The following is a 12375-nucleotide window of genomic DNA, read 5'->3' as shown; positions in this document are numbered from 1 at the left end:
TCGGTTTGTTTGCTAATACTGGACTTCTGGTACCTGTGTAAAATGAACACTGGGGCGCCTTTTGATATTTAGTGCAAATGACATAAGAGACAGAAAACTGGTGAAAAGAAATAGCTTGGCTAATATAGTCATCACCACCAATAAAGCTCACATGTGAACATATTCCATTTAATTAAAAAGGAAGTAAATAAACACATTTGTCAAAGTGTTTGAAGGTTTTAATAATTACTTTACTATTGCTTTATTTATTAGTTAATTATTAGCTACCAAGCAACAGCCCTAGCTAGACCGAGGTATGTTTATTATCACATGACACTTTACTCCACCTACTGAACTATCCAGGGGAATCCAGGATGTGGATCCAGCGCCAAGGTGGGGAGGCCTTACCTGGTAAATGTCTGACAGGCTGCTGCTTCCAGAGTCGCTGGTGATACTACATCCTGAGTGGCTGGAGGAGACATGGGTCACCTGTGGGTGCAAGCCGTCGGCCAGGTGAAGTCTGCTGAAGTCTGCGGGGAGCTGCACATACACATACAACATACACACACGGTCAGTTTCAGCCAAACCAGCAGCCAACACTGGTCACTCACACTCATGGCACGAGGAGTTTGAAAACACTCAGCGGCTTCAAAATGTAAATATAAATGTCTCCTCTCTCCCTTTTTTTGTTTTCTTTTGTTTTTACTTTCCCTGTATTTGCCAACCATTTGTCAATTTACAGTGAATGTGTTTAAACCAAAGAGCCTGTGGCTGAAGACTAAAATGTATTTTTTGCAGCTGACTTACAAGTGCAAACGGCATATATTAAAATATCATACATTTGTTTCTTATCGTGTACAAAGGAAATTATCTTTGTCTTTGTTCCACAGCTGTGATTACACAGTGTAACAAACAAAAACAAAACACGAATCAATCGATCTGCAAGAGCATAACTTTACACATCATTTATTATCAAGGCAGGAAAAACACAGTTGCTAAATACAAGTTGAAAACAACACAGGACTAAAAAACGCAGCCTATCCTCATCTTCACCATCCCTCAGTTAAAGAGCATAATATGTTTGATGTTTAAATCTTATATAATTTGGGAAAATCTACTCTTCAGGATTTCAGTCTGTACAAAACTTAGCGACTAGCTTAGATATTAATATCAGCTACTCAGTGTTAACTGCACTGGAACTCTTTTCATGAACTGAGCAAACAAATAGGAAGTGCAGCATACATTAAGGAAATACCCTAATTAAAGCCTGCACCTAGAATAACCTAAATGAACTCGAGGCAGTAACGGGGAAAACCCCTCTGAGTAATTCATACTCTATAAAAAAAACAGAAAGCCCTGCAGTAATTAGCCATATTGTAAATGAGCCAACCCACTTCTCTGTGGAGATGACCCTGAAAAATAAAATACATCAGAACCCCCTTGGAGGATGTTTTAGGAGGGGATATGAATAAAACATAAACAAGACTAGAGTTGTACTGTTAGTACAGAAACAGCTTTTATAGTTTTTTTTATAGTAAAAAAACATGTTCTATTTTGTTTGTGTACTATTAGAGCTGAATTAATTACTCAATCTGTAGTAAATTGTCAGTTGTTTCTTAAAAATATAAATGATTTGAGTCACTGTTCAAGCAGAAATGATAGATTTGTGCATGTGTTGCTTAATTTGAGTTGCTCCTTCTTCCCCTGTTTTAATTTCATTATCAATTAAATATTTTGGGTTGGAGAAATGTGTATGCCACTAACCAATGTGACACTAAGTTCTCAGTTAATTGATTAACCAATTAACGGAGTGCAGATTAATCAATCACAATAATTGTTATGCTGCGGCCCCATAGAGTTCTTCTTTGGTTCTTCTTTGGTTTTAAATTGAGATCTACGGTTAGAAATGTGCGAAAATCTTATACAATGAAAACAAATTTGAATTACATCAGTAAATAGCTATTTCACCCCCTTAACTTAGTTTCTTCATTTCAGTCTGCGAGCTGTAAAGGTCAAGCAAATATTAAAGCCAGCATTTTATTTCAAGTGGCTTATGATACATCATTTCAAATGTACAATAGGCTTCATTGTGTTTTCAAATGGAAATTAATCATATCTGACAACTATGCCAGAGGGCTGAATGATGAATTTAATCAAACAGCGTAAACTGGTTCATGGAGAAGTGAATATTTTATGGCTAAATGTTTTATTTACTAATATATATTTAACACTCAGCAGGGAGAACCCTCTGAACCACTTTCAGATCCACATGTGGCTTTGGTAGATCATTAATATTATATTTTTCACCTAAAACTCAAATGTGTCTGATTGAGCGAGGTTGTTTTTTCCACCACATGTGGCAGATAAATGTAGAATTTTATTGATATATAGTGGGAAATGCTCCTCTGCATAACAATGCTTCAATAAGTGCTGGTAAATAAAAATTGGACCTGAATTTCAGACAAACATAGCATCAAAATCCTCACATAGATATGATATTAGACTGCTTGTAAAATTACCAAGCTCTTCATATCTGCGCTGGAAAGCAGCATCTGCCTCAAGATGCTCTTTGGACTGTAAATAGCAATAGTGCCTTAGATAGGTTTTGGAAATCAGTCTTAACAACGGCAACACTGTGAAGGCTCACTCGAATGACAAATGGAAAAGATTGGACAGAAATACGTCTTAGGAGGTTCATTTGCAAGTAAATGGGTTTGAGCAGTCATCTGCTCTCAAATATACTCTAAGAAAATGTCTGTCGTCACAGCTTCTGAAGCACTCATCTCCATTACAGCTTAATTAAAGAGTTTTTGAGAAGGGAAGGAAAAATGTTTCCTCACCATAATCACAGGAATACTCAGTTTTTTCCTTAAAATACTTCAAAATATTCATGAACCTCATTACAAGTGAGAAGCTTCAATGTGTTGGGGCGTTGAATTGATTGGGTAGAAGGTGTACTGAAGTTATTTGGAGCGATTTGTCTATCCACAAATCTATGTGTCACTGATATGAGACTGAAAACAAGACAGTGCAGCTGAGGTGAGACGTCATTACACCGTGTCAAAGATTGCCATCACGTTTAATTATCTGGCTGGCTGCACTAACCAAAATGGTGAACCGGAGGGGCCAGTCAGCACCTAACCCCCCTCAGGCTGCTATTTCCCATCCTCTGTCTGGCAGACTTCACTCTGAACGTCTCCAGCGGACTTTTGTGTTATTATTATGGTTGGCCATTATTGTGTTAGTGTGACGAATCTCTTTGTCTGTTTGTAACTGCAGATAAAGCCGCATTGCATTTTCTTTTGATGACATTTGGGACCAAAACCAATTATGGTTCAGTATATCACTCTTGTGTACTCAGAAGTGATGTTGTGCTGGAGCAGCCACTATGATCATTTATATTTATAATATTTATAATTTGAGGCTCAACTTCAGCTTTATCAGCGTTATCTTGAAAGAGATTTATACTCCTGCTTGTATTCTACATTGTCTTACTGTCAAAAAAGGCCATGAAAAGATTGAAATCAACAATTAACTGATGCTAGAAACAGATATTGTTCGTGCAGCGGAATCTCATATGTTGTTCCTCTGTCATAGACAAATGAAAGCAGATCTATTAATTGTCCAGTCTGTGTAGCATTTGCTAAAAACTACACTGTCAAGCTAAAAAATATTTAGCTTAAAAAAATTCCTGTGCGCATTTCTACTATGAATGAACAGGCAGACACAAAAAGTGAGAATATAAAAGGTTGATAAAAGCACTAGGGCTAAATAGAAATCACAAAATACGTCGAAGTCATGGAAATATCTGAGTTGCTAACATATAGTTAACATTTTGGTTGCACATTCAAAAAGCAGACAGGTGAGTGCACAGGGGTTAAATTAATTAAATATTTCCATTATGGACAGTAACAGACCACTTATGTGGAGCTGGTCAGGCTTCCAACCAGGCACTGGAGTAGTCGACTTGTCAATATTAATAACGGCACTGGTTTCCACAACTAGCTACAAAGGCCCCCTTCCTCCCAGCAAACCCACCTAAATACACAAGCCCCTCCCCCAGGAAAGACAGAAAGATAAAGGGAGGACAGGAAAGAGGGTTAAAGGGAGAGGATGATAAACACTTAATCCTTTCTCTCCACTCATTTAGGTCATCCGTCTGTCAGTCAATAAGCCAGGGCCCATTCAGTCCATAAGCATGTGGTCCAGTGACCTCTTGGGGCCAATGGCATGCAAGAGAGTGAGCCAAGATGGATGCCAGCACAACAATTATGACACACATTAATTAAGCCTTTCCAATCAGTAGCACAAAGATACTGTAATAATGCATAGTGCTAAATTAGCCTGCTACAGTTTCAATCTGTTTGTAATAAACCCAACATCAACCAAAGCATGAAATGATGGTTACTATCCTGTTCTACTGTACCTTATACAGGCCTCTATGTACTCCTGTGCTCCAAATTCAACATTCGCTTGCAAACAAACGAAGTGAGCTCTGTGGAACAGCAAGCTGAAAACGCGTACAATCAGCTGTCACAGGAGGATTAAGCATCGCTCTAATGCTCGAGCCACAACATTCAGTTCTGCCTACATGAGAGCAGATGTGGCACTCCTTAAATTACACTGTAGACCTAATGACCTAGATTGCTGGGTGGAAGCCCTGGATGGAAGCACTGGCTTGCTCTCAATCTCTTTACCGCCTTTACATGCTGGGAGTGAATCAGTGCTACAACACTAGATATCTGTAACTGTGGGCGGCCAAGCTCGGAAACGCAAAGTGTCCCAGTTTCACTCAAATTGAATTGATCAGATTATTGGTTTTAAATTATTGTAATAAACAGAACAAATAATTCTGAATCTAGACAGTCAAAACTGCATGATGCTATACTGCTAGTTTAATGATTTAAAGTGTGTTTTAAGTTTGTGTACTTGGTAAAAAAATGGAAATCTGCCAGTGTTGGAAGGCTAAGAGATGGCAGTCACATCCCAGAGTCTCCCCTGACCATGGTGGAAGCTTCTCGCTTTCCTGAGCCTCACGGATCAAGAGATTAAAACCCTTTCAGCGGGGTGTCCGATTAAATAGGCCTGATATGCTCACTGGGCTTTCCCCTCCCTAGTTACAGCTCCACCAGTCAGTACCACAAGAGCCAGCAGTTAGACAAGAGGAGCTGATTACATATGATGAGGAATACAGTCCACCACTCTACCATTATAATCACTGTTATTCAACTTACTGCAACAAGTCTATTAACAAATGATTAAAACTCTAAGATAATCTCTGCACTATGCTAGTTTGCACAGTTGTAATATTAATGCCAGATTTTAACAAGATTATAAGGGACATGGCTGATAACATTTACATTTCTACTTAGATAGAAGAAAGAAAAATGGAAATAAAAAAAGATATTAGTGTCATGTTCCTGATTGCAATGGCCATCAGTATAAAGGTATCAATTACATAAATTATAATGGAATTATAAAGATAATGAGAAAGATAATAAGCCTTCATAGCCAAGTTATGACTAAAGGGTAAAGTCATAAATGCCCTAATAAACCTGATGAGTCCGCATGAATTTTACTGCGGCCATGTGTCAATGTGTACCTTATTGCAGTAAAGATAAAATGCAGATATGATGCTGGAAATCACTGGTCTCCAGAGGAAAGATAAGCAATCTGGAAATTACACACATAACGGCCACTTGTCATGAACCTACCATGGTGATGTCATTACTGTAATAAGATCTGGTGGCTGTTATTGACTCTGCCCATAGAGGGTCTCCAGCTGGGCTAAATGAATATTTACACAAGCTTCCATTTATATGCTAAAAACATAGGAAAACAAAAAAAAAAGAAATGAAGTGGCGCAGACACATAATAGAGAAACGAGAAAGAGACTGAAGAGAGGTGAACAAAGAACCCCGAAAACCAGATTGTGACAGAAAAACAATTAAAATAAATTAGCATCTAAATTTAAATTACTAGAAGAGAAAATGTTAAATTTATCTGCAGGACTTAAGTAGCAACTAAAGTTTAGTTAAGGTAACTGCCATGATGTTAACTCGCTGGCTTGTCTGATTGTTTGCTAATTGCTATGTTTTGTTTTGCCTTTCCTCTGTGTTGCTGTGTCGGTCATTGCTGTGTTGGTTCAAATAGTTTTGCTAGGTTCTTGAAAAAAAAATCCGCTGAATCAAAGTTTAAAGATCTACTTCAGTGAGGGGATAACTCAAACGGCATGACTCATCTTTCAGTCTATAGATTATAAAGGTCAGAGCGTAGGTTTAGAAGAATAATCAGCATCAACATACAAATGAGCTGCATGCTCTATGTAGGCGAATTTGCCTACTAAAAATCACACGTTCACTTTGGGCAAAGCACTGTGGGCACCTTTCAAAAGCAGCAAGTGCTTAACATGAAAAAGACAAAATATATATAAGTTTAATTGTCATATATATAAAATTCCATTGCATTAATAAGCTTCCCATAACTAAACATGCTCATTAAAACGTGCAACTAAACACTGATTTTATAAATTCAGGTTCTTACTGCATGTGATTAAAAAAGGAAACCCTAATGTAGAGATCATCGGGCCCTTCTCAGGCCTCACTGAGGGAAGCTGCACAAACCGTGAGGAAAGCGGGTGAAATATGTCATCAACACTGACACATATGTGACTATTAGAGTCATATTAGGGTGATTTTTCGTTTGGCATTTGTGCTGCACGATCCAGGAACCGTGCATCAGCGTGATTTACAGCCCTGCCTCTCCATGTGGCGGTGTGTGTGTGTGTGTGTGTGTATATGTGCTAGTGTGAGTGTGTGAGTGATGCCATCGGCGCTGACAATCGATCCATCACTTTATCGTACAGGTGCACATCAGCTCAGGCCTCCGTGTGTCTGCCGGCTGCTTCCAGCACCACGGACAGCGCCACCAGCAAACGGCGGCAGATGAAGCCACAGGCTCGAACTCACACTTCAGCTGGTGACGAAAAATCACTGAAGACACTAAAATAATATCACATAAAGCCCCGATTCAATCCCATCCTGCCTTAAAATGGATCGTTTTGCATCGGTTGGTGTAATGTTACAGGGCTGCAACTGCTCCTAGAGGCTAAAAGGTGGGATAACTGAATTTAGGGCAGCTTCATCACATGACATCACCTCCCATAAAATCCCCCTGATCTATTGCCTGTACTGTTTTCCTACTGTAGTCCACATGAAACCTGCTACGGTTGATTTCATGGGCATGTCGTATGGTCTTACAGTCAAGCACTGTCACCTCAGTGCGTCGTAAAACATAATGAGAGCAGAGACGTCGGTAATTAAACACACATGCATCTGCACCGCTGGATGTTTGTGTGTGTGTCTTTAAGCACAGGAGGAAATCACTGTTCTATCTCTGTGCCTCCATCAGTACAAGGCGCCTTCGGCCTGGTAATATGTTGCCTTATATCTCTAACTCCTTATTTCATCACACCGTGCCAGGCCTCTAGGATCATTAATCAGCTCAGGGGAGCGTGCGTGTGTCTGCGCGGGTGAGTGACAGCAAGCACATGGCGGCCGCTTCGCGTACAACACACTGACACACATCGGAGGCTCGACAGAGCAATAAGCAGCCTCTGATCAGCCCGCTGAGGTTTCTGCCGCGTCCTTGATCTGCCCTGCGTTCATTCATCTTGTAGAGACTCGATAGAAATCCGATGCACGTCCATTATACGGGCGGTAATCATATCCAGTGGGTCATAAATGAGGGATAGAGGGAGGGAAAAAAGAAAGATGGAGAGAAAACGTAGCACGTCGATAGGCTACTTACCGGGGTTTTATCTTGCTGGCTCGGGACTCCATTGCTGTCTGATGCTGCTAATGGTTTCATAATGAAAAAATGTTCGCCGGGCTAAAATCTAACATCCCGGACTTGCTCTATGCCACAGCACAGACCCCCATCTTCATCCCAGCCGCCTGCCTTCTCCCCTCCCTTGCCTGCGCCGTGTCTCTGGAAGGAGGCGGCGGCTTGACAATTTTGGGAGTATCCGATGTTCCTTGGCCTGATTAGACTCTCCAAACCAACACCAGCTTCTGCGTTTATTCCAGCCTCCCCGCAGCTTCCTACAGAAATGTCTCAAAGCCACAGATGGGGAGAAGGAGATAGGAAGAGCATCCTTTTTTTTTATCCAAGCGAGGACGAGCGAGCTTCTTGTCTCCGCGCACTTGACATTCACATCTCCAGCCGGAGAGCAGCAGCGCGCCGATATTAAAGCAAAAAAGGAAAAAAAAAGATGAGAAAAATGGCTGACAACACTTTCACTCACGTTTGCTCCCTCCGCCTTCGCTTTCTATGTCTCTCTCTCTCTCTCTCTCTCTCTTTCTCCCCTCCCTCGGTTGAAAGTAAAGCTACACACACCGACAACACACGCACACACAAACGCCTTTATGCACCATTAGATTATTTGAAGACCGAGACGCCTGCAGCCTCCACCGAGGTACTGTACGTTAAACCCAGCGGTTTGTTTGTAACGGGGGCAGGGGGATGTGTGTATGTGTGTCAGGGGTGGAGGAGAGGAGGAGGGGAAAGGGGGGTGGTAGTGGTGATGGTGATGGTGGGGAGTGGGGATTGTAGGGGGGGAGTAAGGACCTCCTCCCTGCCTGACAGTGATGCTGTAAGAGCATGGCCGAGCTGCTGTGGAACAACATCCTCAGTGAGGAAGAGAGATAAATTGAAATAACATCCAAAGCATAACAGCAAGAGTCGCAGTCGAGTGATGGAGGGGATAAAAATAAAATATATATAAAAGGTAGATAAATAGATGGAAGAATCATAGAGGGATGGAGAGGAGCACAGTGCGAGCAATGCCATTATCACGCTCACTTCCAACACAAGATCACGGCTGGAGCCGGTTGGCATAGTAACGGCATGAAGGAAAGCCACTTCCTGGGCGAGGAGACAGACTCAGAGAGGAAGACTTGAGAAGAGAAGTGTAGGGAAATATGCAGAGTAAAAAAAAAAAGACAGAGATGGAGCTGGTGGATAGAGGCAGAGGGAGAATAAAGCATTTGAAATGGACAGCAGACAAACATGGAGACTGGCAGCAATGATGTCACTCTGCCACTGTCGCTCAGCTGGAATAGCTATGGCAACTGGGTGAGCACAAGAAGCCCCCTACACGCCCTCCAGGCCCTTCAGTTGCTGTGGCGACGGAAGCAGCGAGACACGGCGAAATGGAGGAGGGAGCTGACACAAGTTTGTGTGTGGAGGAGAAGGAGGCAGAAAAAAGTGGCACTCCACCTGCACTCCGCTGTACTACAAGGAGCAGCAGCCACAGAGCGTCAAGTCCAAGATAAACAGCAGCAGAAGTGTACGTCTTTGATTTGTGACAAGGAGAAAATGTGTGTATATGATGTGTGAACGCAGGAGGCTGGAGATGCCACTGGTTTAACAACCAGGACAGTAAACAACAGACCTACTGTAGTTCATGTACACGTCACATTAGCTACAAACCAGCTGACAACAGGAACACAAATAAAGACATAATATTAGCAACTGCAGATGTCAGATTGTATTCTATAGAAGATGAAACTACACATCGCTGACAACACCTCAACAAAAGCCCACATGCAATTTATTTTTTATTTGCTACTTGTCGTTGTGTTGTCAAACCATTTTCTTCCATTTTGACACCGTCACTCATTTTCTCTTATCTTGTTCCATTCCACTTATTTCCTTGTCATTTTGACGTTTTGAAAATAATATCAGTCAGTAACTGCTAAAATGTTGTTAACATCTGAACACTAAAACTCTCTTTTTGTGCTTCAACTTATCATTTAGACCTTTAACGGACCAATTCCTCATTTAAGTGTTCTGTTAAGTAAAAGGCCAAACTTGAGGATTTGCAGCTTTTCTTCATGTATGGTATGTAGGCTGCAGAATTGTGAAACTATTTTTGAGCTTTACAAAAGTCTAAACTGTGCAAACATGTACAAAACACCCACACAGACCGACTCCCAAATATAAACAGCTACTCCCGGTGATTAATGCATATTTGAAAACAACAACAGCTTATCCAATACAACCAATAAAGCATCTGACACGTTAATGTTTTGTGCGTGCAGGCGACTGAGGATGGAGCTTTTTATTATGGAGCGCTGTATGAGGAGCATGGCTGCTCTGCTCCGCCTCAGACAATTCCTAGAGAGCAGCTCACTACTGGCTGGTTTTGGAGCTGCTCCAGTCAAAGCAACGGGGGAGATGAGTGGGAGGTGGTGGTGGTGGAGGAGGGAGGCTGAACACCCGGTATGACATCACCTCTACTGCCCCGAGCCATGATGTAATGTATCAAAACAACAAAAAAGCTCAGGTGCTTTGCTGTGCAGCCCGGTCATTAGCACGGGTGGGTGGGGGGCACTGGAGCATCATTACATCACCATGGAAACGGGGTTGCGTCTGGGGAATATCAGACCTCGTACCCACACCCCCCCCATTTAAAGTCATTTTACTGACTAATCACAAGCTAAATGTAAAAGGGAAAAAGGCAGGGGGCCATCGATCTTAGAGGACTGTGACAGTGACGTGAAAAACACCACTTGAGAATAAAATTAATGCACTCGTGCACAACTGCAGTGCGTGCTAAATGCATGGAGTGGATTGGGGTGGGGGTGTCTGGGGGTGGTGGTGGTGCAGCCTCATCTGCCAGTTGTAACTGTTCCATGCATTCAGAGGACAGGCCATGTGATGGTGTTTTGCTTGCTGATGCGTAGCATTAGAGTCATAAAAACATCATTACGCAGCTGAATGACACACCAGCGCACAAACACATGACACACACAAAGGAAAGACTGTTTCACGGAAGATAACATAAGGCTGATCATTACATAGCAACATCTTTAAATGTCACCCACCTTTTTAAGTGAAATGTTAACATTCAAGTGAATAAAATAAGCATTGGACACTCAGATTTTAGTCAATATGACCTATAAAGCATCAAAACGCAACATGAATTAACATTCGATTTTTCTGAATTCAAGTCACAGCACAGTTCTTCAGATAAAGCAGAAGAGAAAAATGCTTTCATCATCCACTTAATGACTTTACAGTCACATGCACACGCATAAAAATAACAAAAACAAAAAGCAAAAAACAAAAACAAGCCAACCAATATTGTCCAATCCGGACTGCATGTGTGAGGCTCACTTCCTCATCCAGTTCCTGATCCAATATTCTCTATTTTACTTTGTCTTTTATCTGTACGAGCGTGACAGACAGAGAGCAGACATGGGGTGAAACACTGCAACAGCAAACACTGGTCATAGGAATGTTGTGATTTCTCTGCAACTAAAACGTTTTAGTTCTGTGTTCAGAGAAGAGCTTTGTGAGATTCATTTGAAAATGTCAGGTTTTAACAGATTTCCTTCCACTCAGGGCTGATTTCATCATGAAGTTATGAAGATGTGCTGTGGCATGGAAAACAGAATAACTTCACTTGAAGAGGATAAACTATTTTTTTTTTTTTCTGTCAACAAATCATTTAAATCTGCAACAATGCACCAGTTTCTCTGAGTACTTCAATACTTTTCTCTGGGCATCAGTGGAATCAGGCTGTCGATACACAAACACTTAAGAGTGAAGAATCAACTCATATGATATTTTGACAATAAGAAAAATATAATCTTTAAAGTAATATTGACAATTGTCAGTGGTCCTGGTGTGTGGTTTTACTATTCCAGGATACATGTTTTCTTATAGACATACACTGGGGATCAAACCCAACATAGACTGTTTATTGATCTGTGTCTAACCTTGTTCAGTGAATTTGCTTGCAAGCCCACAGAAGGCCACATGCAGAGAAAACACAGCGCTCCTGACTGCCAGCTTGGTGCATTAATCCTTGACGTCTGCACCATCACGACAGCTCTAAATAGCATTGTTAGAACAAGAAAGATGATCTAATAACGACACTACATTTTCATAGCTGTTACAGCCTAAGGGATTATTTAATTTATCAAGGTGTTGACACTTGCATGCTGCTATAAAAATAATTTGCCAGAAACACGGGCAGCCGGGCACATTTAAAAGATTACACTTGTAAGGTGCACAAGGGCAAAACATCTGTCTGAACCCATCGGCCTGCAGCAAGGTACATAAATCTGCAAGAATTAATGAATAAAAGCTACTTTAGAAAATATGTGGCAAAGCAAAATTGTTGGCAAACAGGTGAAAAGGTGATCAGCAACTAAAGATTTCCGAATGAGGCTACAGACTATGTGTGGAAAGTTATGACCCTAACTTCGAAGTGAATGTGGGGGAGGTGGAATGAGGTGCTCTTAATGTGTCAGTCAGTTACAGGGAGCTCGTTTCCATTTCTTGTCTGATGTTTCCGTTTCCCCCCATTCAATGTCAGTGTGGAGA

General features: G+C 41.3%; 1 protein-coding gene across 8 annotated transcripts in view; it reads right to left on the bottom strand.

Moving 5' to 3' along the window:
- rapgef2 (Rap guanine nucleotide exchange factor (GEF) 2) overlaps positions 1-12375 on the bottom strand; it is an 86488-nt gene that overhangs the window by 23578 nt on the left and 50535 nt on the right. For 7 of the 8 annotated variants that reach the window (XM_026357364.1, XM_026357365.1, XM_026357370.1 and 4 more), the window contains exon 7: positions 388-519. The exons of the other annotated variant lie outside the window; for it this stretch is intronic. In XM_026357364.1, coding sequence (XP_026213149.1) covers positions 388-519 — 132 coding nt within the window. The remainder of the gene's footprint in view (positions 1-387; positions 520-12375) is intronic. 8 annotated transcript variants of the gene reach the window in all.

This window comes from Anabas testudineus, chromosome 10 (genome assembly GCF_900324465.2).
Source record: "Anabas testudineus chromosome 10, fAnaTes1.2, whole genome shotgun sequence".
Taxonomy (NCBI): domain Eukaryota; kingdom Metazoa; phylum Chordata; class Actinopteri; order Anabantiformes; family Anabantidae; genus Anabas; species Anabas testudineus.
Note: the sequence above shows the minus strand (reverse complement) of the source record. Positions and strands in the feature narration are given on the sequence as shown.